This window comes from Chelonoidis abingdonii, chromosome 1, assembly GCF_003597395.2.
Source record: "Chelonoidis abingdonii isolate Lonesome George chromosome 1, CheloAbing_2.0, whole genome shotgun sequence".
NCBI classification, from domain to species: domain Eukaryota; kingdom Metazoa; phylum Chordata; order Testudines; family Testudinidae; genus Chelonoidis; species Chelonoidis abingdonii.
In genome coordinates this window covers 206782526-206807967 of record NC_133769.1, presented here as the reverse complement: position 1 = coordinate 206807967, position 25442 = coordinate 206782526, and the positions used below count along the sequence as shown (strand labels likewise).

The window sequence follows — 25442 nt, the reverse complement described above, 5'->3', positions numbered from 1 at the left end:
CCTGCCTTAACAACTGCATTATAATCAGTTAAAATCTTCATGTTATAGTTACCCTTTTCCAGTTATTAATTTCAACCAAAATAATTTATTCGAACTACCAAATATGGGGGGGGGGATATGGAGTTGGGTCATCACTGTGTTTCTAACACAGAATTGTCAAGCTGACATACATTTTTCTCGGTTGCCACATAACTGATTCTGTCGCACTTTAAAATGTGTATTGTATGCCTTGTTAGGCAGATAGTTTTGATACATTTTTGTGACATGGGTATATGTTTACATGGGGTGAGAATCTCAGGAAGAAAGTCATTTAAGGTGTTTTGTGACTAATTCCGCTATCTTGGCAATTTCCCACAAGAAATAATTTTTTGACCTACTAAGATTTAAACACTTATTAATTGCTGCCAAATATACAAAGTGATTTCTTAGATCAATGAAATGCATAAGAATGGTGGATACAGTAGATGATCAGCAACAAAACAGTCACTGAGCCCTTGATTGCCCATTAAACTTTATATGTAGCTGCATTGCCATAGATACTTATTTCCATTCAGTTAATACTCTTAAAGTATTGGCTTTTTTTCAGCACCCTTCAGTAATTTTTTGGTATTAAATGGCTCTTATCTAAAACTTGTTTTGTAAGTAGAAAATATTTGAATCCAGCATATAACTTACTAGTTTTGGAGACATGAAAAACTATTTTTCAAAGTCTTTGAAGAGTTTTTTGAATATTGTAAAAGGGAATCTCTAATTTTTATATAAAATATGACATCCAATTTGAATGTATATATTTTGTGGTAGGAAGGAAAGAGAAGTGATATAAACACCAAGTAAAATTTTCCTGACATAGGACTTGATGTATTTCCTTTTAAAAGAAAAAAACAGCTGCAAAATACTATCTGTTTAAAGGTGATCAGTTAAAGATTTTTTTTCTTAAACTTTTTGTGGGGAAAGTTGTTAACCATGACAAATGTGAAAAGTGCCAGAATAGATCAGCCAGCATTGATCTTTGATTTTTTTTTTTTTCCCCCCTCCCTGGGGCGGGAGGGGGAATTGTTTTGCAATTAGTATGAAAGATGGATGTTTTAACCTATCTGTCATCTTCTGCAGCTTGAAGAAAATCTGGTTTATATCCCTTTTTTTCCATCACACTCTGGTTAAATTGTAGCTCTCAATGTATTGTACTTTTATGTTCTTGGATTCAAAATGTTGATTTGTCTTCCAGTTTCTGATACCTTAAATAGAGCAAAAATTCAAATATGAATCATTGTCTCCTCTCTTAATGAAAGAGTGCTAGTCTTTCAAAAAAAAAAAAATATAATTCCTGAGTTAAAACGTGTCAGTTTATTTTTAATATTTTTTTTCTTTACAAAGCAGTAATCAGTTTTTAACAGCTAGATCAAACTGGCAATGATAAACACAGTTTTTCTAATAATGGATCAATAGTGCAAAACCTTTCCAGCAGTGAGGGCCACATCTGTTAACTGTCAAGCCTGAGGGATGCGTCTAATTAGTATATTAAATTATGAAGGATTTTAATCTGAGAGAGAGTTTATCCATAGAGCTTCTTGATGTCTAGCTTTTTCTTGATGTCTAGCGGCCATACTTGTTATGGAATAATTATATTTTATATAGTACTCATCACACCTCATTCCCCAGATACAGCAGCTAAAGCATTGAAGTGCAATAAAATTGCTGACAGTGTTGGGTTTTTTTAAGTTGGTGTCTCTTTAAGCATTAAAATACTGCCCTCTTAAAATAGAAGCAGAGGCATCGAATTTTACAGGAAAGACTGAAAGACAAGATAGTATGTGTTGAGCAACATGAATGGTCTGAAACTTCTAGAAAAGCAAAGGTGTTCTTAATAAAATGAGAAGGGATGGAAAGAGTTCTGTGCTGCATGGGGTTTACCACTGTTGAAGCATAATCAACTGCTGATCTTGAATGTAATAAGATCTGTGTTGTGAATAGTATGTAAAACCACGTGCCTCATAGTACAAAGTTCAAGATGTGGGATCAAAATGTATTCAGAGCCAGCATCCTTAAGGCCTTCAAAACTCAGTAGAGCCGATTTAAAGAGACACTGACTAGTAAATTTCAAATGTGAGTTGCAGATATCCTTAGGCACCACATCTGCCCATGAGGACAACTGCCATTTCTGTGCTTTTATAATTTTCCTGTCTTTAAAATGTTTTTATCTCCTCTGTTGCTGTGCAGAAAATCCCACACATACAGGAGAAACTATTCTTCTTTGTAGGGGAAAAAGTGAAACTAAACGTCGACAATACTTCATTGTAAATACACAAATTAAAACTAAAAATGGGAAATTTTATTTTCTGATTTTTCATTTATAGTAATTTGGGTTATTACTAAGAGAGTAATGTAATTTTTTTCAGTTGATGGGTTTCTGCTTTAAACCATTCTGGTCCTCAATAGGCAGCCAATATGACAAATCTAAGGCTGTCATAATATAATTGTGATAGTTTAAATTAGTCTGCAGCTCCACTCTGAACAAGCTACATTCTTTTCTGCTGAAACTTAATCTAATTTGACCCAAATTCACATATTTTAGGTGCCCTGAAAAAAACATGTTTCATTGAATTTACAATTTACCAAAAAATTTCACCCAGCTGTAACTGGACACTGTAGAATGAGGTTTTATGATGATTCATTTCAAAGCGCTGCAGCGATTTTGTTCAGTCACTTTGCTCCAAATTTTCCAAAACCAGAGAATTAAGGACGTTTTCAAGTTTATCACTGTTAGAGTGCACAGATCAGTGATGGGGTGGAGGAGAGGTGTCAACATTTTTATAGTCTCTACCTGTCCTGCTGTAGACTGGAAGAGAGTGAACTTTTTCTTGGGAACATCAAGTATCAGGATGAAATTGGTGATTCAGGCAAACTCTGTTCTCTGGTTCTTCAGGGTACCTGTCTGCACAGCCAAAATCATGGCATCACAAATAATTACTGCACTTTGCACTATTGGGTCAGTGCTTCCAATATCAAGCATTTCTGTTTGTTCTGGCTGCACCACCATGTATGGTAATTCTAGCAACTGCACTAATAGGTTTAATGTATCTACTCCTTTGATTGGTTTGTGTGAAGGGAGACATATTTTTGAGGCATTTACATTTAATTGGGACATCTCCCAGAGAACTAATCAAGCTTAGTAATACTAAATAACAATACTTAATAAGGATAATTCTGCCAAATCCACAATTTTTCGGGTGTCTTTTGAAATAGCTTTCAATCCTGTTATGGTTGTGATACATGAAGTGTGTGAAAACTTCAATAGTTTCTGTTCAGCTATGTTATATTGGCTCTTTCCATGCCACTACATGTTGCCACCAGTGCAGCTCCTGGCACTAGGCAGGCAGCAATCTTAGTCCCTGTTTCATTGTAGATAATGCCTCCCATTCAACTCCTGAATGGGCTTGTCCACAAACAGATTCTGCAGTTCCTCTTACAGCAGCGGCTTTACTAATAAAAAATAGTATATGCTGTTACTCAGGAGTTCTTAATGGAGACAACAGGTTGTCCAGCAGATGTTCTGATTAAGATTAATAAAATATCACCACCTAGCACTTTTGTAGTGCTTTCCATGCATTTGTGTTTTTTCAAATTTCATTTTTTCAGAACATTGAAAATTTGCCAATACATTTTGAAAAAACAGTAAACCAAAATTTATAGTGTCCACCTTGCTATTGTATATAATTTTCATCATTTTTTATAAAGTTGTTTTGAACACAAACACTTACTGAGAATGTATGTTCACCAGACTATGAATATTCTATGATATTCTGAGTGAGAGAAAATATTAAGGTAGGCATGAAGCACCTAATCACTGGAGCCCTGCATGGATACAAAATTTTGTATCCATATCCGATCTACAAAAATGGTCTGCGAATATAGTGGATATCCACAGATTTGCAGAGCTCTAGATACAAAAGTTGTATCTGCATCTGATCCATGATCCACAAAAATGGTCTGTGGATATGGATCTCCACAGATGCAAAGCGGATATCCGTGGATTTGCAGGGCTCTAGTAATAACATGCTTTCTGGTCAAAGGCTGAATTAGAAATATTTATTTTTAAAAAAAGATTAATCCACAGAGCAATATCAAATGCATTAATGACACATTTCTGACAATCTGAGAAGGGTAAAAAGGAGTTTGTCCTTATTTGCTGCTTTGTGATATACAGATAACCTAAAAAGCTTTTTTTCCGAAAGTTTTTCTGTTTACAATCTCTGGATTGTAGGTGGTATTGTAATTACAGTAATAAAATATACAGTCTTAATACAGTTTTATGGAATTTGATTAAAACAAATGAATATAAACAGTGATCCCATCCTACCATGGAATCCACCAGTGCAGCACAGTCCCCACCTATTTCCTGGATATATTATTCTTTTAATATGTAAAGAAATTAAACTAGGTTTTAAAACCAGACACATGATGACATGTCAGAGAACATTAAATACCATCTTTAAGCATAATTAAATTGGTATCATTTCTTTACTAGTTTTTTACTTTCTGTTGTCAATTTTTTCACATTCCACCCCTATCCCTGCCTGTTTTGTGTGTCAAAAGGAAGATTTTTTGGTTTTTGTCCTTTCTGTTCCCTTTCACTGTAGTATCTGAGCACCTGCCATGTATGAAAATAGAGAAATATTTTGTCTTTCTTGCTTCAAAGCCTGTAGAATAAATAGCATTGAGTAGGGCCCTACCAAATTCATGGTCCATTTTGGTCAATTTCAAAATTTTAAAGACTGTAAATTTCATGATTTCAGCTATTTCAATCTGAAATTTCACAGTATTGTCATTGTAGGGGTCCTGACCCAAAAAGGAGTTGGAGGGGGGGGTATAGCAAGGTTATTGTAGGGAAGGTTGCAGTACCGCTATGCTTAATTCTGTGCTGCTGCTGGCAGTAGCCCTACCTTCAGAGCTGGGCAGCTGGAGAGAGCTGCCACCAGCAGCAGCGCAGAAGTAAGGATGGCATGGTATAGTATTGCCACCCTTACTTCTAGACTGCGGAGCTGGGCCCTCAGCCACCAGCTGCCACTCTCCAGCAACCCAGTTCTGAAGGCAGCAGTGCAAAAGTAAGGGTGGCATGGTATGGCAGTGCCACCCTTCCTTCTGTGCTGCTGCTGGGACACTGCCTTCAGAGCTGGGTGCCCGGATGACAGCTGCCACTCCCCAGACACCTAACTCTGAAGGCAGCACAGAAGTAAGGGTGGCAATACCGTGACCATCCCTAAAATAACCTTGCAACCCCTCTGCAACTCCCTTTTGGGTCAGGATTCCCAATTTGAGAAATGCTGGTCTCCCCTGTGAAATCTGTATTGTATAGGGTAAAAGCACACAAGACCAGATTTAATGGTCCATAATGTGTTTTTCATGGCTGTGAATTTGGTAGGGCCCTAATTATGTGTTTATAAGACAGAGTGTGTGTTAAGAATTTAAGGGAGAGTTATTCTGAAGAAATGAGATATGCGTTCAGTTCTGAAAGTGTTAAGGCCTATGATCATTTCTCTGGTGGGAGTGAGTTCCACAGTCCAGGTCTGGTTTGAAAAAATTCTTTTACTTCATTTATCAACTGCATAAACTATCAAAATTCTTCTGGTAATAGAATTTAATTCGTACTTTCTTTGCTTTCTGAATGGCTGCCTCTGCATTAGCAGAAAAAAATTTATTACAGGTTTATAAATGTGTGTAATTTCTTTTAGAGACTTCTTTGCAATAGAATGATAGTTTTAACACTACACATAGATATTTAGAATCTGGAAATCATTCCCCTTCTTGAAGGTAAGTAGTGATTTTTTGATTGACTGTCATTGTGAGCAAAGAATGTTGCTTCCTGTCCCCTTTTATCTCAAAACAAAAGCACAATGTTGAAAGTTAAAAGGATGTCCATTGTTGATCTTATTTTAAATAATTACCTGAAGTAAACTGCACATAGCTGAGAAGTGCATAACCTGTACTTTGATTTCGATGTATTTCAGCATTAGTAGTAAAGCTTGTACCAAGTAAACTATATGATTTTAATAGAAATGTAAGTTATTTAAAGGAACTTTTAAATCTTTATTTTGTAGAATCAACCTCTGAGGAGATTGGACAAAATACAAAAGTGCTCAGGAGCAGGACATATATGAATAACTACAAAAAATATACAACGTTTTCTAGTGAGACATTAAATGCCAAAACTGTTACTGGAAAAAAAACTCCATGCAGACGTGCTACTTTGGCTGCTAATAAAATTAAGACGAATGATGTAAAGGAAGAGCTCTCCAGCTCAGAAAGTGTGTGCATTGAAAAAAAGAACAGAAAACTGCCTCACCGGACTGTGACTGCTGCATCAAAGAAAAGGCTAAGGGACGTCTCTAAGGTAGATGCCACTTTCAAGTCTGAAAGTGAAAAAGTAAAAGAGCAACATACTAACAGGAAAACATACTCTGAGCCTAATTCAGCTGCTTCTAGAAGAAAATATATTAGAGAGTCTGAAAGGGGAAAATCTGAATCTAAGAAAGAGACAAAAATGACACAAAACAGGCATATTAACGACCACAAGCAGCCACACAGAACTGTCCGTGCTGCGTCTCTTAAAATGAAAAATTCCACAGTAGACTTTTCAGAGGAGGACTCCAAAAGTCATAAGTCAGAGGATGGGAGCAGTAAGAAAAGTTCTGACCAGTCAACTTTTGTACACAAACATCATGCAGTGAGCAACTCTGAGGGTGAGGCAGGTTCTGAATCAGGCAAGTGCAAAGGTAAAAAAACAAAGGAGGTGGCAAGTCAAAAGGTTGGGACATCTTTCAGAAAAGCAAAATTCTTGAGTACCGTAAAGGAGACAGAGTCTGAAACAGGAGAGCAGGAAGATGGAAGAAGTTCTTTGTGTCAGCAGACTGATCCTTCTGGGACTGCAAAGATTGGAAAATCTGGACCTGGTGCCAGTTTAAATTGCTCTTCCAATTTAGAATCTGAAACTGATTCTAGTAACAGTAGCTATAGGAATGCAGCAAAAACAAAAAAGAGGAAAAGAAAAAGAAAAACTAAAGTAATTAGAAAAGGTAAAATTTCAAATTCAAATGTGTCTAAGCCATCCAGAAGGCCCCAGCGAACAAAACGCCCTAAACTTAATCAAGAAAATGACTCTGACGATGTGGACTACACCAAATATAAAAGAGCAAATCGACGTTCTAAAATAAGAACTAGGAATGGGGGTAGAAGGACTGTGAGATATGATGATGGTGGTGGTGGTGATGATGATGATGATAGAGGTCTAGATTACATAGATTGTGGAACATAACCTTAAGAGGAAAAGCCAGTCCGCTTTTTTTATGGTAACAGTGCTAGGATTCATGATGAATGCTGGCTCTTCTATGTCCTACATTTCAGGGAATATATTTATATTTTTCTATGAAAAAGTTACTAATGTCAGATCATGACTCTCCTTTTCATATTTTGACTTGCACTTGCCTGCCCATGCAGCAGCATTTAGCACAGATGCCAAAATGTGCCTCATTATAGGGGCAAAATTTTGTCTTTACTGGTATTTTACTATATATAGCAAGAGTTTAAAAAAAGTTAAATACCTGGCAACAGGTTAATAGCAGTATGTTGAATATTATTATGGGTGCTGCAGTGTGCTACTACCTGGGCCTTACAATATAAGTGCGTTCAAAAACAGCTGATTTAAACACCTCTTAATGTTGTATGAAATCTCATATAATAGTAACAAACTTGCAAATATTACTGTACATTATGAAAATAGTGGTGAATGATGACATTACAAACATCAGAAGTAATAAATGATTATTACATTAATAACTTGAATTAGTACAGCTTTGAAAATGTACAGTGCTACCACTATTGAAAATACACAACCTGAAGGAACTAGTAACGGAAAAGATGCATTTAACAATTTTTAAAAAATGGTATTGGGGAAAAATAGGGTTTTGCTGACAGGTGATACTATCAATTTTAATATGCGGCTTCCATGCTGTAAATTTGAGACCACAAAATGCAGGTGAACGATTGGGCCTAAGGGTTTGTGTGTGTTTTTTTTATAGATATATCTATATATCTATATATATATGAAAAGAAACATGCTGTGTATTTTTTAAAACTTGTGTATTTAAAACTTGTTTATCTTTTAAATGGGTGAAAAGTTTGAGGCTCTGAATATTATTTCCGATGTTTTTGCTATGGTTGCCCACCTGCTCCTTCACATTTAAACTTTTTTTAACTTAAAAGTGCCTCGTTGTTAGATTGTTGATACGTTGATAAACCACACTAAATTCTGATTGCCATCCTACAGCACCTACATGCTGATGTTTAAGCTGCCATTGTTGAGAACAAAAATAATTAGAACTTATTATAACATATGAGGGATGGGAGTTGGACAATTGTTAATGAGATTAATGTATGTTTTTTCGAACTAAAATGTGTAATTCTGCATCAGTTTCTGATGCAGTTTAGAGTGTCTGGGGAGTGGTATTTAAATCTTTTTCATTGGCTTGATATGTGGCAGTGCAGTAAGAATCTCAGGAACAAAGATGTTCATGAATCTCCTGATAGCATAAAGACTTTTCTTAATGACAGTTTTATTTCCAGTGGTGCCCCTTCATACCCAAAATTTGTTCAGTTAGTTCAAATCTAGATGTTTTGCTATCAACATTTAACCCTTCACTGTGCTGCCATAGATCAGTGCTGTCCAACCTTTGGGACCTAATAGTATTTTTGATTCTTAAGGTCTAGGGACTACAATCAATTCTCTGCCATGTTTCTGCTCTTTGCACTGTTCTGGTGGCACAAAGGTAGTGGAAGCCATCCATAAATCCACTCACTGGGGGGGTTGTCCCCCGTGGGCATATGGCACAGATGGATCCTACATCTCTCTCCATGTTCTGTAACTAACCACCTGGTTTGAGGGGTAGAAAAGTGGCTGGAACATTAAGACTCCAGCTATTTTAGCTGGCAGATCATCCCTTGAGAACCACAGTGAGTTGGCAAAAGTTGGAGCAGTCCCCAGACTGCTTCAGTCTGCATCATTACTGAAGCCAGAGCTGTAACTGGTGGTTGGTTTCAACTTTTCTTCCCTTCCCCTCCTCACCCCTCCCACATTTCCTGAGCTTCCTTGGCTAGTTGTGAGGGAGAGGAGCCATCCTTTGCCAGGTGCTCCCACAGGATCAGGAACAGACACAGCTAGTCTGTATTAAGCCTAATGGAAATCTAGCTTATACCATTTGTGCCCTAATATTTTGTTCCTTTTCTGATTTGAATATAGCTCTTAATTCAGTATATTTTTGTAGAAGTTTATGGGTTTAAATTGTTCATCTTTGTCTCTGATTTCTTATGCAGAGCAAAGATGCCAAAGTATGAACCAGATTGTCTATTGAGATTGGTCGCTGTTTTAAGTGTTTGTTTGTATCTGGTAGTTTAGAAATGCCCTTGTCAAAAGGGATAAATGTTTGCTTTATCTGAAAATTAACTGGCTGCATTATTCAGTGGCTGGTTGATTGGGCTGGTAATTAGTGGTTTGTGAAGTGTAATAATTTCGAGTACTGGAGTAAACACTTGAGGATATAAGAGAGCCTCAGAATTTTTGTCATCTAATTGAAATATAGATTAAGTAGGGCTGTTAGGATTTTTATCTTCAACCTTGGTGTAAGTTCAAATACAGTACTTTCAAAGGAAGTATACAAATATATAGGTTCATAAAACAAGCCTAAAAGGTTGGGGACAAACTCTGCCCATTGATGCATTCAAAGGGCTCTCATTCTGTGCATGAGGGGGAAAATTTGGCTTTTCTAAAGTACAATCATAAGTCAACTTGCATTGTTGATGCTACACGCTTACAATATTTGTCATTCTCTTATACACACCCTAATCACTGAGAGAAAACAATATTTTATTCTGTTATCATATGCTCCTGGGTGCTATTTCAGTTTACTGTGTATAGGCAGGTAGAGGAGGTTTCTGGTTACAACAGGAAGATAAACATTTAAAAGGTAAATGGAATTATTTCTACTGATTCTTATTAGCAATCTTCCATCCCTTTTTCCCAAAAGCAAACAATTATTCTTTCACAAACATCATTTGTAGGTGAACTACAAGGCTATTTTTAACTAATTTAAATTGTAACTTCATTCTCAGAAAGCAACTCCCTGCACTGTTGAAGGCTTTATTGATGTAATTCAGCAATTGCAAGAGCATTGCACAGTGCACAACTCTGGGCTTGGAAAGTGTGGAGAGGGAGGGAGGAAAAGCAGTCCATCCTGTTCCGTGTCAAGCTGTGGGCAGAAGAAAATGTTGGAATTGGTGCTTGGGCAAGCAACAGAACTTGTCCACAATGTGTAGGAATGTGCTTGGAGGTGAACCCAGCTAATACCAGCCCATGTGCTAGACCCTCCTCTGGGCCATAGTGTGTGTTATAGGGGAAGTGCTCAGCTTCCACCCCACCTCTGCCTCCAAATCTAATTAGAGCATACCCTGTTGTCAGTAGCAAGCATTAAGTGATAAATTTGCGGATTTGATGTTGCCCCTGCCCAGAGCAGCAACACATTGTACTCCACAATAGGCTACTTCCACCCACCCCGTGGAATATTTCTCTGGCTGGCAGGTTCCTTGTGAAAGAAGAGGCACTAGACTGCATCTTTGTTCTGCATTATTCATTGGATAAAACAAGATCAACTGTAAGATTGAACATCCAGACGTTGAGGGGGAACGTCAATCTAGTTATTCTGTTGCTACTTGTATGGTTTAATATTAAAATAACGATGAAAGAAACATGTATATCAACAGAGAAAATAAATATTGCTTTTTCTGGATCCCCAATCTGAGATGTTGGGGTGGTGCCTTTTTCTTCAAGCACAGGAGACAATTGAGACTTGTCCACAGGGCTTGGCCCTGCCTCTGGAGACCAAGTGGCTGTTCAACAATACTATTTTACTTTTTAAAATACTAGTTTCTAAAGTTTATTTTGGGGCAGCAGTAAGCAAAATATTGTCCATCCCCTCTCCTGTCCCTTAGGGAAAACAAAATTTGTCAGGGTTGTGTTCCCCTAAAAGGAACAGCGTCTTCCTGTTTGGTCCCTCTTCTCATTACGGAAGAGCAAGCCAAAAACCCAAGAAGTGCTAAGAGGAGACGCAGCAGAAGAGGAGTTCTTCTACAGCTGCTCACTACCACGGATCTTAAATTTGTCAGTCTGGAGGGCAAGCTAGGACATCTTACTCCCCGCCTGCTGAGACTTCTTCAGTAACATCTCTGAAAAGACACTAGGCTCAACAAGTTGGCCATTCTCACTAGTAGGGTTTTTAGATGTAAATCCCCCCATTTTTCCCTCCTCCTGGTTTTAATCCATTTCAGAATGGAAAAGCTGTAGGTTTAGGTACATAATTGTCAGGTGGCAAGAATTCTGGCCTGCTGTCTGACTCCTTTTAAAAAATAAATAAGTGTATCTGAGCTTTTACAAGGATCCACCCCTGCATTTGTTACTGGGGGGAATGTTTATCCCTAGAAGTTTAACATTTCAAATTCAGCATGCCCAAATAACTTGCATCCAAAAATGCTAAAAGAGTTGACTGAGGAGATCTCTTGCTTAAGGATGTTAATTCTTATTAAAACCTGGGATACTGGGCAAACTCCAGAAGACTAGCAGAGTGCTAATGTGCCAATATTTAAAAAGGGCAAACAGGATGGCCCAAGCAATTACAGGCAGGTGGCGCTGATATCAATCACAGCCAAAACAGAAAAGGTGACAGGGATTCAATAAATAATGAAAGGATAAGAATACAATTCATGTCGATCAACAGTTTTATGTATGTTTGTATTATAAAGATTTCAATTTTTGATGAGATTACGAATTTGGTTGGTAAAGATAAATGCACAGAAGTAAAATACTTTGTTTTCTAAGGCTTTTGAGTTAGTACACAACATTCTGATTAAAAATAGCACTGTACCATATAAATGCACATGTTAAATGGATTGAAAACTCTCTAATTCACAGACCTTAAAAAGTAATTATTGAATGGGTGTGTTACTAGGGTGGTTCCTCAGGGATCTGTTCAGTACTTTGATTAGTGATCAAGAAGTAAATTATAAAATCATTGCTGATTAAAACTTGTGGATGACATAGATTAGAGTTGTAAATGATGGGGCAGTCATAAAGTGATCTGGACTGCTTGGTAATCTGGGCCCATTAAAACAATATATTTTAATACAATCAACTGCAAGGTCATATAGCTAGGAACAAAAATGCAGGTCATACTTACAGAAACGGGGACTGTATGCTGGACAGCAATGATTAAAAAGGATCTAGAGTAGGGGGTTACAGAGGACAGGCAACTCGATATGAGCTCTGAATATGATGTGGCAAAACGAGCTAATGCAGGGGTGGGCAAACTACGACCGGCCAGCGATTTTAATCTTGCCCTCGAGCTCCCGTTGGGGAGCGGGGTCTGGGACTTCCCCTACTCGGGGAGTAGGGTCGGGGCCACTCCGCACAGTTCCCGGAAATAGCAGCATGGCCGCCTCTGGCTCTTATGTGTAGGGGAAGCCAGGGGGCTCCGTTCTGCATGCTGCTGCCACCCCCACAACTCCCGTTGGCCAAGAACCATGGCCAATGGGAGATGCAGAGCTGCCTGGCCATGCCTCTGCATAGGAGCTGGAGAGGAGACATGCTGCTGCTTCTGGGAGCCACTTGAAGCATAAGCGCCACCCAGAGCTTGCACCCTTGAGTCCAGCTCCCTGCCCCAGCCCTGATTTTCCCCCCTCCCACCCTTCAAACGCCTTGATCCCAGAGCACCCTCCTACACCGCAAATTCCTCAGCCCCACCCCAGAGCCCGTACCTCCAGCTAGAGCCCTCATCCCCCTGTCCCAACCTGGAGTCTCCTCCCACACCCTGAACTCATTTCTGGCCCCACTCCGGAGCCCTCACCCTGTTCTGCACCCCAACCCCAATTTTGTGAGCATTCACGGTCTGCCATACAATTTCTATACCCAATTGTGGCCCTCGGGCCAAAAAGTTTGCCCTCCCCTCAGCTAATCCAATTCTTGGGTGTATAGATAGAGTAGTGAGGAGTAGGAGAGAGGTGACTTTATTTCTGTCTATGGCACTGGTAAAACCACTATTGAAATATTGCCTAGTTCTGATGGCCACATTTTAAAAATAATGTTGAAAAATTTGAGATGGTGCAGAAAAGAACCCTCCCTCCCCACTCCCCGCCAAAAAAAGCTTTACAGTGAGACTTAAGTTTAATCGGCTTAGCGTATCAAAAAGATCAAGAGGCTATAGAGTATAATTATTTTCATGGGAAGAAAATAGCAGTTACTAAAGAGCTCTTTAGCAGGGAAAGACGTGAGGACCAATGGCTGGAAGTTTCAGATCCATTCAAATTAGAAATCACAACCTTTAAATGTGAGGGTGATTAATTATCGGAACAAGCTATGAAGGGAAGTGGTAGATACTCATCTCGAAGTCTTCAGATCAAGACTTGGATGGCTTCTGGAAGATATGCTTTAGGCAAACAGGTTATTCTTCAAGTGATTGTTCACAATAGGTGTGCGTGCTCACCGCATGCACTGGTGTCGGAAGTTTTTCCTCTAGCAGTACCCATAGGGGAGCCCCCTAGCGACTCCTGGACTGGTACCTCCATGGCGTGGTATAAGGGGTTCTGCATGCTCTCCTCACCCTCAGTTCCTTCTTGCCACCAGTGAAGGTGCTTCGGAACTGCTCTGCTCCAGCTTTGCTGTAGCTTGTCCCCAAAACGGCTTGTTCGTTCAGTGTATGGTACCTGTAGGTAGGTAGTTTAGTTTAGCTAGAGCACTCAGGCTGGGGTACACCCCATGCCCCGGGTTTTAAGTCGTTCAGCACTTGTAGGCGATCTATGCCAGTGAGTGATCCGCACGTGGACTGCCTATGCTGTTTGGGGGAAACCCATCTCAGCGATCGCTGCAAGATTTACAAGTCGCTTAAGCCTTGGACCAACAGAGAAAGGGACATCAGGATCCGGGCTATTCTGATGGAGTCAGCACTGACCCTGGCTCCAGTGTACAGCTCCGAGTCAGCACCGGGCACTGCAGTGTCGGTGTGCAGTGACCCTTCGGTGCCATTGACTAGTCAGCACCGCTCCCCGTCCACGGGGGATGCCAAGAAGGCTAGGAAGAGGCCTTCTTTGCCACAGCACCGGAGTAAACCCAAGACGGAAGCTAGACCCATGTTGGGCAGTCCTCAATCCCCGTCAGCCTCTAGGCCTCCAACTTAAGTCAAGCAGAGTAGCCCAGCCCATTGGGAGCAGGCCTCCCCTGATGTCCGGATGCCCTCCACACCGGAGGCCCCGCAAGCAGCCTAGGATGTTATGTCCATGCCAGTAATGGAAGCACTGCCGATGTCAGCCCCGTGCTCCAGAGGCAAGCTGATACTGGGATCTACGCGGTCGCCCTCGGCTTGGTACCCGTCTTGGTGGAGGGAACCGTTGGCCGCTCAGGGCAAAGTCCACATGGATCTCCCTCAACACCCACCAGGCTGTCTGGTTGGGTTTCAGCTGACCGAGACTCCTGGCACCGCTCCGCCTTGAGAAGCAAATGCCGACAGGACTGAGGCAGACTGCCAAAGGTCCTTGTCTCAGAGAGGCTATTGCAGCCAGTCACGGCACGAATGTTGACAGCGTTCCCGTTCGTCGTCCAATCCAGGACCCCACCACGGCACTGACTCCACAGCCCCAAGTGTCGATGGCTGGCGTCTCGCCCTCATGGGTCCACCCGCCAGAGCCAATTGTGGAGTAGCTGTTACTGACAGTACTGGTCCTCCACATTGGGATCGCAGTCCTGTGGTTGGCATCGCTCCCGGTCCAGAGACATCTCAAATATTTCAACATTATTTTTAAAATGTGGCCATCAGAACTAGGCAATATTTCAATATTGGTTTTACCAGTGCCATAGACAAAAGTAAAGTCACCTCTCTCCTACTCCTCACTACTCTAGTAGGTCATATGTCAGGCCAGCTAGGCCGAACGGCCAACTCTGCTGGTGCCACAGCAGGTGCAGTGGCACCGGGCCCAGTGGTACTAGTGGGCACCATGGCAGCCAGTGGGGGCTTGCTCGGTGGACAGGGCCTCAGAAGGACAATCAGCCTCTTTCTCCAGACCTCTGAGGAAGGAGTCGGTGAAACATACATTCTTGGCACCGTGCCTGGAGACCAACTAGATGGTGGACCCTCTGGTGCCGGTGGGGACACAAAGTATCATGACGGCCTCCCCGGATGAGGTGATTACGGCCCCTCCTCCCTCCATCTCACAAGAGGTGAGCTCTTAAAAATGGTGGCATCAAGCCTCCACCTCCAAGCAGAGGAGATGGAGGAGCCCTCGGACTCACTGTTTAATGTACTGTCCTCCTCAGCACCAGGCAAGGTGGCCTTGCCTCTCCACGAAGGGGTGGTGAAAATTTCAAATGCCCGGTGGAAAACCCCAGCCTTATTGGCCCCCTTCTCTGAGAGTGGAATGCAAGTATTTTGTACCTGCCAAGGGGCATGAATATTTATACACCCACCCTGCTCCTACCTCCCTGGTGGTTGAGTTGATCAACCACAGGGCCAACCAGACTCTACACCAAAAAATAAAGATTCAAGGAGACTGGACTCATTTGGAAAAAAATATATATATATATTCATTCTCAAGCTCCCAGTTACGGGTGGCAAACCACCAGGCTCTCCTGGGCTGGTATGAGTTCAGTCTGTGGGGCTCCCTGCCTAAGTTCGAGGACTCCCTCCAGAAATGCGACAGGAAGGAGTTTAAATCACTGGTGAAGGAGGGCACAGCTCCTTCTGTCCACGTGCACCACTTTGGGCCTGTTGGTAAACAAGTCCACGTTAGTTCCAATCCAATGCATAGAGTTTATCGAGGCAGTCCTGGACGCCTTGTCGGCCAGAGCCTCCCTCCCATTGGACAGGTTCGAGACCCTGAAGGGGCTCATCAACACAGTTACAAAGTTTAGTGCCTCCAGCTCTTGGGTCACATGTCGGCGTGCACCTATGTGGGCTGTCATGCCAGACTCAGGATGAGGCCCCTCCAGCTCTGCTTGGCCTTGGAGTTCTCTCAGGCCAGGGACAGGATGGACAAAGTCCTCACAGTGCCTGAGCCAGTGATCACCTCCCTACAGTGATGGTCCTCCCCGAGAAACATGCTCCAAGGGGACCCATTCAGGGCAGGGCCCAGTCGCTGGAACTGGTGTCTGACGTGTCAGACCTGGGATGGAGGGCCCATGTGGGAAACATTCAGACTTAAGGTTTGTGTTTGGCTCAGGATCTGAACCTCTACATAAACGTCAAGGAGCTCAGGGCGGTATGGCTGGCATGCCTGGCCTTCCACTCGCACCTGGAGGGCTGGGTGGTCACAGCCCTCCAGGTCCTCACAGACAACACAGCCGCAGTGGCAACATCAACAGGCAAGGCGGGGCCTGATCCTCTGCCGCAAAGCCCTCAGGCTGTGAGACTGTTGTATAACCCACGACATCTGCCTGCAGGCCTTCCATCTGCTGGGCACCCGGAACATGTGGGTGGATCACTTGAGCAGGGACTTCTCCTCTTCTCAGCATGAATGGTCTCTCCACCCAGAGGTGGTGCACAGACTTTTCCAAGTGTGGGAAACTCCCCAGGTGGACCTGTTCGCTACTTGGCAGAACCGTCGCTGTCTCCAGTTCTGCTTCAGAGGGGACTGGGATGGGCGCTATCTCTGATGCCTGCCTTTCTCCTGTCCTGGTCAAGCCAGTTTCTCTGTGCCTTTCCCCAGTTCCCTCTGATCAGCAAGGTCCTGGAAAAGATAAAGACGGACAAGGCCTTCTGAAGGGACCCTCACGGGCCTGGCGGTTGCCATCCCACCCGGACCCGCTGTCCCAGGACCAGGGCTGCTTGCTTCACCCCAACCTAGCAGCACTCCACCTCATGCTGTGGCTGCTCAATGGTTAGGTAGGGAGAAAAGGACATGCTTGGAAGAGGTTCAGAGCAGCCTCCTAGAAAGCAGGCAGCCCTCCATGCACTGAGCCTACTTCGCAAAGTAGTCTTGGTTTTCCAGATGGGCGGATGAGTAGGGTGTTTCCCTGGTGGCCACCCCAATCCAGTTTATTCTGGATTACTTCCTTCACCTTAGAGCCCTGGGCCTGGTGCCCTCGTCAGTCAAGATGCACCGGGCGGCCATATCAGCCTTCCATCTGCTGGTGCAGGGCCACACAGTACTCTCCCATGCTGTGACTGGCCGATTCCTTAAGGGGTTGGATTGTCTCTTCCCGTATGTTAGGTCCCCAGTCCCGCAGTGGGACCTAAACCTGGTGGTGTCCTGTCTCACGGGGCCCCCATTTATGCTGCTACTCACATGCTTCTGGTCACATCTCTCGTGCAAGGTGGCCTTCCTGGTTGCCATCACATCGGCTAGGCAGGTCTCGGAACTCAGGGCCCTGAAATCTGAGCCCCCGTACACGGTGTTTCATAAAGATAAGGCCCAGCTCCGCCCACACACTTCATTCCTCCTGAAGGTAGTCACCACCTATCATATGGGTCAGGACATTTTTCTGCCGGTCCTCTGCCCCAAGCCTCATGCATCTAGTAAGGAGCACCACCTCCACATGCTGGAAGTGAAACGGGCTCTGGCTTTTTACCTGGTGTAGACTAAGCCATTCAGAAAGTCCTCACAACTGTTTATCACCTCGTTCGAGCACATGAAAGGTTGGCCTATCTCCACTCAGTGGCTGTCCAACTGGATCACCTCGTGCATCCGTATTTGTTATGACCGGGTGGGAATCCTTCTGCCACCAAATGAGAGTGCACTCGACTAGGGCGCAGGCCTCGTCGGCTGCCCTTTTGGCCCATGTCCCCATTCAGGACATTTGTAGGGCTGCCACGTGGTCTTCAGTTCACACGTTCACCAAGCATTATGCAATTCTCTCTCAGACCAGGGAGGATGCCAGGTTTGGCAGGTCCGTTCTCCATCCCGGGAGTTTATGAACTCCTTCTCACCTCCAACAGATAGCTTGGAATGATTGATTGTGGAATACACATGAGCAATCACTCGAAGAAGAAAAGTTACCTTTTCTGTAACTGGTGTTCTTCAAGATCTGTTGCTCATGTCTATTCCACATTCCACTCTGGTTCCTCTCTATTGGAGTTGTCTGGCAAGAAGGAACTGAGGGTGCAGGGAGCGCGCAGTGCCCCTTATACCACACCATGGAGGCGCCACTCCAGGGGTCACTAGGGTGCTCCCCTACAGGTACTGCTAGGGGAAAAACTTCCGGTACCAGTGCACATGGCAAGCATGCACACCTACTGTGGGATTGACATGAGCAACACATCTTGAACAACACCGGTTACGGAAAAGGTAACTGTCTTTTAGGTTCATTATAGGACTACTGGATGAAATTCTGTGTTATACAGGAAGTCAGATTATATGCTCTAATGGCCTTAAAATCCTCTTTTGCTTTTCTGGTTTAGTTATGTTCAGCAGCCTTAGGATTTTGAGAAGAGTTGGAGCTTGTGGAGGACAATGAGGATCTGGGGTGCTTTTCTGTATCTTTTTAGAAGAGGAATTCTCACTATCAGCTAACCTATCCATTTTCTTGGCAGGGACTCCTATTTTCTATTCAGCCTGTTTGGGTTTGGTGCCCTTGTGCTCATATTTCTGTATAATTGGAGTGGTAATTCATAGTTCTTTTTTGAGTGTTGGCCCTTATGTGTATTGTATTGTGGGTGTGCATGCGCTCCACATGCATGAGACCTGAGAATTCTTGCAAGTAGCGTCCGTTGGTCCATGCCTGGTCCTCCTCTGTCCTCGTGTTCCATGCAAAAGTATAAGAAGCAGGTATAAGTATAAGTATAAGCAAGTATAAGTATAAGAACCTGTCCAGTTCCTCCTTACAGTCATATGGCCTGAGTGGGAATCTCCAGTGTCTGGAACTGATCCTTTTCAGCGTTTTCTGCTAAATATTTCAAAGTTTTATACGTAGTTAGTATTGTTAGTAGTTTTAAAAGTTCTGCTAAGAGGAGGGTGGAGATCCATGCTCGACTTACAGCAACTCAGTTTTTTTAATCATAAGCTAAAACTCTGCATAGTTACGCTAGCATTGATAATACTGTCCCTAGAAAAAGATGTGGTTCACAGCTCTCGATATAAAAGATGCATACTTTCATGTGGATTTTCACCCTTCCCACAGAAGATTCTTCAGTTTTGTGTTAGATCCTAACCACTGTCAATAGAGAGTACTCCCATTCAGTCTAGTAACTACATCCAGGGTTTTTATGAAAGTGTTTTCTGTAGTAGCATCACAACTCAGCCAGGGCTGTTCCACATCCATGGGGATCTCTGTAAACATGCAAGTTTGCTCAGACCTAAACTATAGCTTTCATAAGAGCTTAGTCTGACCTTAGACTCAGAGCAAGGGCTTGTGTCTCTAGCAACAGTTTCCAATCCATGGGCAACCTGGTGAATCAGGTAGACATTGGTTTAGATTTGCCTTACCCTCCTGGGTCACATGGAGTCATGTACTTACATAACGCTGTTCACCAAACTCTACCTCTGCTGCCTGAAGGCTTGGCTTTGACCAATATACGCTGGGCACAAATAGCAGAAATTCTGTAGTGACAATCCCCACTAAGAAAAGGGCCTCTCTAACTTGGTGGAAAGATCCCACACCAGTGTGCACAGGCATTTCTTCCCTATTCTCCCGCACCCAGTGGACAATCACAGACATCTCCATGTTAAGTTAAGGGGCTCACATGGATGGTCACACAGCACAGGGCACTTGGACACCTCAGGAAACTAGAATACATGTAAATCTCCCAGAACTCAGAGCTGTCCGAGAAGCATACAAGGCATTCTTACCAGTAATCTAGTCTCATCACCTTCTTGCACTGTTAGACAATATGACAACTACAGGCTGCATAAACAAACAGGGAGGAGCAAGATCCATTCCTCAGTGTATAGAAGTGGTCAGTTTATGGAACCAGTGTGTGTACTCCCCCAAGAACCCAGAATTTGCTGGCAGACAGGCTCAGCAGGTACTTTGCCAACAGCCACAAGTGGGGTTACGCAGCTCAGTGGTGAACATCTTTGCTCAGCAGGGAACCCCTATCTGGGATCTGTTCACCTCTGATAAAGTGCAGCACATACTCTTCCAGGGGAGCTCAGGGCCAATTCTCCAGAGGTGATGCTCTCCTATGGACAAATCGTTTGAACTATGCCTTTCTTCCCAATTTGCTGCTTCCTTGAGTGTTGCAAAAGATTCAAGAGGGTAGAAGGAGTTATTCTCCTTGCACTGAAATGACCAAGGCATTTCTGGTTCCCAGGTCTCCTGCATACATCAGCCCAGCCACTTGTCAGCATTCATCCCTTCCTGGACCTCTTGACTCGAACAGCAGGGTCAGACATCCCAACCTGGAAGCTGTTCACTTCATGACTTAGTTTTTGGATGGGCATCAGACCAAGAACATTCCTGTTCCAAAACTGTGCAAGCCATTCTTACTAATTGCAGATGGATCTCAACCAGAAAATATTACCTTGCCAAGTGGAAGCATATCTCTGTATAGGCCCAGCACCACTGTCTCTCCTGATATTTTGGATTACCTCCTTATTCTCAAGATGGGTTTCTTTCTTAACTTGACATGGGCTCACCTGGAAGCAATCAATGAGCATCACCCTCCAGGAGATGGTTACTCTATATTTACTCACCTCCAGGTTCTTAAAGGTCTTAATTAGAACTTTCCAATTGATAATAAGACCAACCTCTTAATGGCACTATAATTTAGTACTTTAACACTTAACCTTTTGAATCCCTGGCTACCTGGGTAGCCAGGGATTCAAAGATGGGTAGGTAAACTGGGGAACCTAATGGCAGACCCTCCTCATGGTATAAAGACAAGTTCTTGCTATGACTACATGCAAATTCATGTCAATGTAGTTTTGAAATTTCACAGAAACCAGATTATCTATTTACCTGTGTTGTTCTTGAAGCCTTGCGCCTGCAGTGAAGCAACTTCATTCCTCGACATAAGACTAGCTCTGGCATTTTACCTACAGAGAACAAAACTGATCAGAAAGTCCGCTAGGTTTGTTTGCCATAGCAGAACAAACCTGAAGACAAGCTGTTTCCTCCCAGAGGCTCTCCAAATAGATCTGTGGCTGTAACCTACTTTATCAACTGGCACACTTTCCTACCTCACATGGTGTATGGGCTCACTTTTTATAAGAGTGAAGGCAGCTCTGGTAGGATCACTGCAAGAGGTAACTAGCAGCAAGACATATTTACAAGACATTTTGTCATAGTCCAAGTCTATGCTGATGCATCCTTTGGGACAGTGGTTGTGTGAACAGCTTTACCACCACCCTCCTTATTCTCCTCTGAGTACTGTTTTATCAGTCACACACAGTGAAATACAGAGAGGCCAGCACTCAAAGGGAAGAGTTCTTTGACATGTGTGACCCTCAACTGTATTTCATTACCCACTCTCCTTCCCTGCTCTGTTAGATCATCTGATACACAGTAAGAGGTGAGGCATTGGAGAGGCCTCAGTCCCTACTGCCCCCTTATACTTTTTGGTGCAGAGTAGTAGGGGAGAGAGGATTCAGGTGTGGACAAACAGACACTACTTGCAAGAATTCTCTGGTCTCAGACACAAGGAGTGTGTGCGTACCCACAACTGAATACAGATAGGGACCACACATCTCTAAGAACTCCATTTATGAAAGGTAAGTAACTTTCCTCCCTTCTCCAGGCAGCTTTGAAAACATGAGGAAGAAGGTGATAGCTGCTATAAAGATTGGTGGAGCAGTCAGAGAAATCTGAACAAATTAAATCTAAGAGTAAATACCTCCTATTCAAAACAGACACAGGTTGTCATTCCCCTACAACAGGGGTTGGCAACCTTTCAGAAGTGGTGTGCCGAGTCTTCATTTATTCAGTCTAATTTTAAGGTTTCACGTGCCAGTAATACATTTTAACGTTTTTAGAAGGTCTCTTTATATGTTTATAATATATAATTAAACTACTATTGTATATAAAGTAAATAAGGTTTTTAAAATGTTTTAAGAAACTTCCTTTAAAATTAAATTAAAAGGCAGAGCCCCCCGGACCGGTGGCCAGGACCTGGGCAATGTGAGTGCCACTGAAAATCAGCTTGTGTGCTGCGTTTGGCACGCGTGCCATAGGTTGTCTACCCCTGACCTACAATCTTCCTTCAAGGAGGTAATTTGGGAGGTGGAAGAAAAAACAATGGGAAGAACTTCAACTGGCAAACTGAGTAATTCTACTGGTTCCTAGAATGCAAAGATACTCTTTCCTCTTTCTGTGGTTGATGGTGCAGGTGGATCCCTGGCACAAGAAATGGTAATTCCTGATGAATGATTTCTTCCCTGAAAACACCCTGCAGACAAGAAGATAAAAGCTACACTTAAAAGGATCTCTGAAGCTTTTTCAGCAGTACTCACTCAGAGCCTCTCACAACCATCTGCTTCACCAGGGACACAATGTCCTGGTGCAATGACCTAAAAAGTGTAGCTACCCAGAACTAAGGTGAATTCAAGTTTATATTTAAGAAATATCTCAGGCTACTTAATTAAGAGCAGACAGATCCATGGATTCCATGAAACTGGCAGCCAATACTGGAGCCAGATGCTAAATCCTGTCTAAGATATGGACAGCAGATAATTTATTCAAAGCAAATATTTGTACCTCACAATTCTTAGGACAAATCTAGTTTGCAGAGAAGATTGATGAGGTGGTGCTGACAACACAGATAACTCCAAGAGTTCATTCCCTACTCTGGAGAGATCCAGAAATGCACTACAAGCCTTCATTCAGGAGCAGAAGTGCCTTTTGTTCCAACCTACAACAAAGATGCTAAACAGACTCACTACATAGCTAGTAAATCTGGGTCTTGAACTCCTAGGAGAAACCTACACCTCAAAATGAGAACAATCCCTCTTTCCAGCTCAGACTATCAAAATAAGTACAATTGTGCTTCCATCTGTACAAAAGTAGACCTACTGCAGAGGATATTCTCCTTTCTCCAATTCCCATTGAAGAATAACTTCTCAAGCAGCTGGATCCATTGAACTTCACAAAGGTGAGCACTGGAAATAATGCACACTTGATATTCTGGAGCTCCTGGCTCATCTGCATCCTTTTTTCATAGCCTCAACCTCAAGAGACATCCAGGACTATCCAGAAAGATTCTGTAGCTACTAGAGATGGGAACAGTCTATGTCCCTCAGTGTGAAAGATGTTCAAGACTCTCCATCTTCATATACGAAAAAGGTCAGAAGGAGCCTAATTCATCTTAGATTTCAACATGCTGTTCAAGTTGACTTTTAAAGAAAATGAAATTTAAGATGGAGACTAGTTGCCACTATTGCTGCACTCTCTCCAAGAGATGTACTTAGGTGGGGAATGTGGCAGAAGCTCATCTGCATATTCCAATCAGATCCTTTCATCAGCAACTTCTTTAGTTTACCTGTAGAAATCATCTATACCAATACAAAATTTTATCTTTTGGCCTATCCACCATTCACAGGGTGTTCATAACGGTGTTGGTCGTGATTACAGTTAGGGACAGATGTTCCTGAAATTATCTGTACCCATTTCTAAATATAGTACTCATCTGAACCTCCTCCTCAAGGGCTTCACAGGAAACAACCTATTTCATCTTCTCGTTTAAAATTGTCATTTTAATTTTAATTAACTCTTTTGGTCCACCTGTACTCCAGAAGAAAAAAATGCTTTGATAGGTAAGTGATGATAATTTCAATACTTATGCCTATTTTCAGTCACTTATTTTTGCCAAATTTGACTGACTGAACTTATCCATGCTTGCTCTTAGCATACATGGGAAAGGAATAATGTGTTATGCTTTCCACTTATCTATGTTTTCTCTCTCATTTCTGGAAGCAATAGTGGAACCATTTTTGCTAAACTTTTAAACACACCTGTCTGAGGCTAATGGTGTGTGACATATGACCTTCATAGTGGTGCACATAACAAAATTCATGGGGTAGGGGGTGGGTTCAGGACGGGGGCAGATGGGCTGTGGGGCTCTGGGCTTGGGCTGGGTGTTGAGGTGGAGGGGACGAGGGCTGCAGCTGTGTGGGCTCTGGTGTGGGGCTGAGGATGTTCTGCTGCTAGGGAGAAGACTCTCGGCCAGCCCTAGGATCTGTGCAACTCCCCTGGCTGTAGCGGGTCCCAGTTGGCCAGGTTCCCTAAGCACCTGCATGGTGCTAAATTGGCTGCTGCATGGCTATGCAGCTTACAGTGACCTTAGCCCATAGTCTCTGCTCTCAGGGCTTGTCTATACATAGAGTGCTGGTAGGGTGACCAGATGTCCTGATTTTATGGGGACAGTACAGATATTTGGGGATTTGTGTTGCAGAGGCACCTATTACCCTCTTCCCCCGAACCCTATTTTTCACAATTGCTATCTGGTCAAAATAAGCACTGCAGCAGCTCCCATTCAGCCCTGCGGCTGTAGCTGCTACCTGTAGTGATGGGAGAGCATCTCTCATCAAGCAGTTATGCTGCAGGCCTGAGCGGCGGTCGCTATGCCTGTGGGAGAAGCGCTCCACTGTAGGCTTGTACACAGCCCTGAGCGAGCGCTCCACTGCAGACTGAATCTCTGCTTGCTGTGAGGTGCCAGTAGGAGGTGCTCTAGTGCTGAGTTGTCCCCTTTATCTGTATTTCATGAGTGCTGCTGTGTGGGGTGGTCCCTGCCTGCCCACTGGGGGACCTGTGTGAGAGGCAGTGGGGTGGAGGGTGAATAAATGTTATGCTCTGAGGCTGCCCCCGAGCTTGCACGTGCTGGCCTGGCAAGATTGGGGTCAGACAACAGTTCCATGGGCTGGCGATGTTCCCCCTTCCCACCCTGGCTGGCACATGCACTGCTGCTCTGTTTCAGCAGAGCAGGGCTCATATTAAGCAGTTGCTCTATGGTGGGGTGGGCAAACTTTCTGACCCAAGGGCTACATCTGGGTATGGAAATTGTATGCCAGGCCATGAATGCTCATGAAATTGGAGAATTGGGGTGCAGGAGAGGGTGGGGGCTCTGGCTGGGGGTGTAAGCTCTGTGGTGGGGCAAGAAATGAGGAATTCAGAGTATGGGAGGGGGCCCCAGCTGAGGGCGGGGATGAGGGATTTGGGGTGCAAGAGAGTGCTCTGGGCTGGGAATGAAAGGTTTGGCGGATGGGAAGAGGATCAGAGCGGGGTTAGGGGTGCAGTCGCCAGGTGGCGCTTACCTCAAGCAATTCCCAGAAACAGCAGCCTGTCCCCTCTCCAGCTTCTAAGCGGAGGCGCAGCCAGGCAAGTCTGCGCGCTGCCCTGTCCGTAGCCACTGCCCCTGCAGCTCCCGTTAGCCGTGGTTCCCAGCCAATGGGAGGTGCAGGGGGCACTTATGGCGGGGGCGATGTACCGAACC

The 25442-nt window shown here is 43.4% G+C and overlaps 1 protein-coding gene and 1 long non-coding RNA gene across 2 annotated transcripts in view; one reads left to right on the top strand and one right to left on the bottom strand.

Moving 5' to 3' along the window:
- BRWD1 (bromodomain and WD repeat domain containing 1) overlaps positions 1 to 10844 on the top strand; it is a 120696-nt gene extending 109852 nt beyond the window's left edge. Inside the window, 1 exon segment of the mRNA XM_075073889.1 lies at positions 6096 to 10844. Coding sequence (XP_074929990.1) covers positions 6096 to 7309 — 1214 coding nt within the window. The 3' untranslated portion in view covers positions 7310 to 10844.
- A 4926-nt stretch (positions 10845 to 15770) lies between these two features.
- Positions 15771 to 25317, bottom strand: LOC142047963 (uncharacterized). Its single transcript, XR_012657299.1, has 3 exons — positions 25264 to 25317; positions 20978 to 21054; positions 15771 to 15848 (listed from the first exon to the last, which is right to left on the bottom strand). It is a non-coding gene; the product is annotated as an uncharacterized LOC142047963 (long non-coding RNA).
- Between the last annotated feature and the right edge of the window lie 125 nt (positions 25318 to 25442).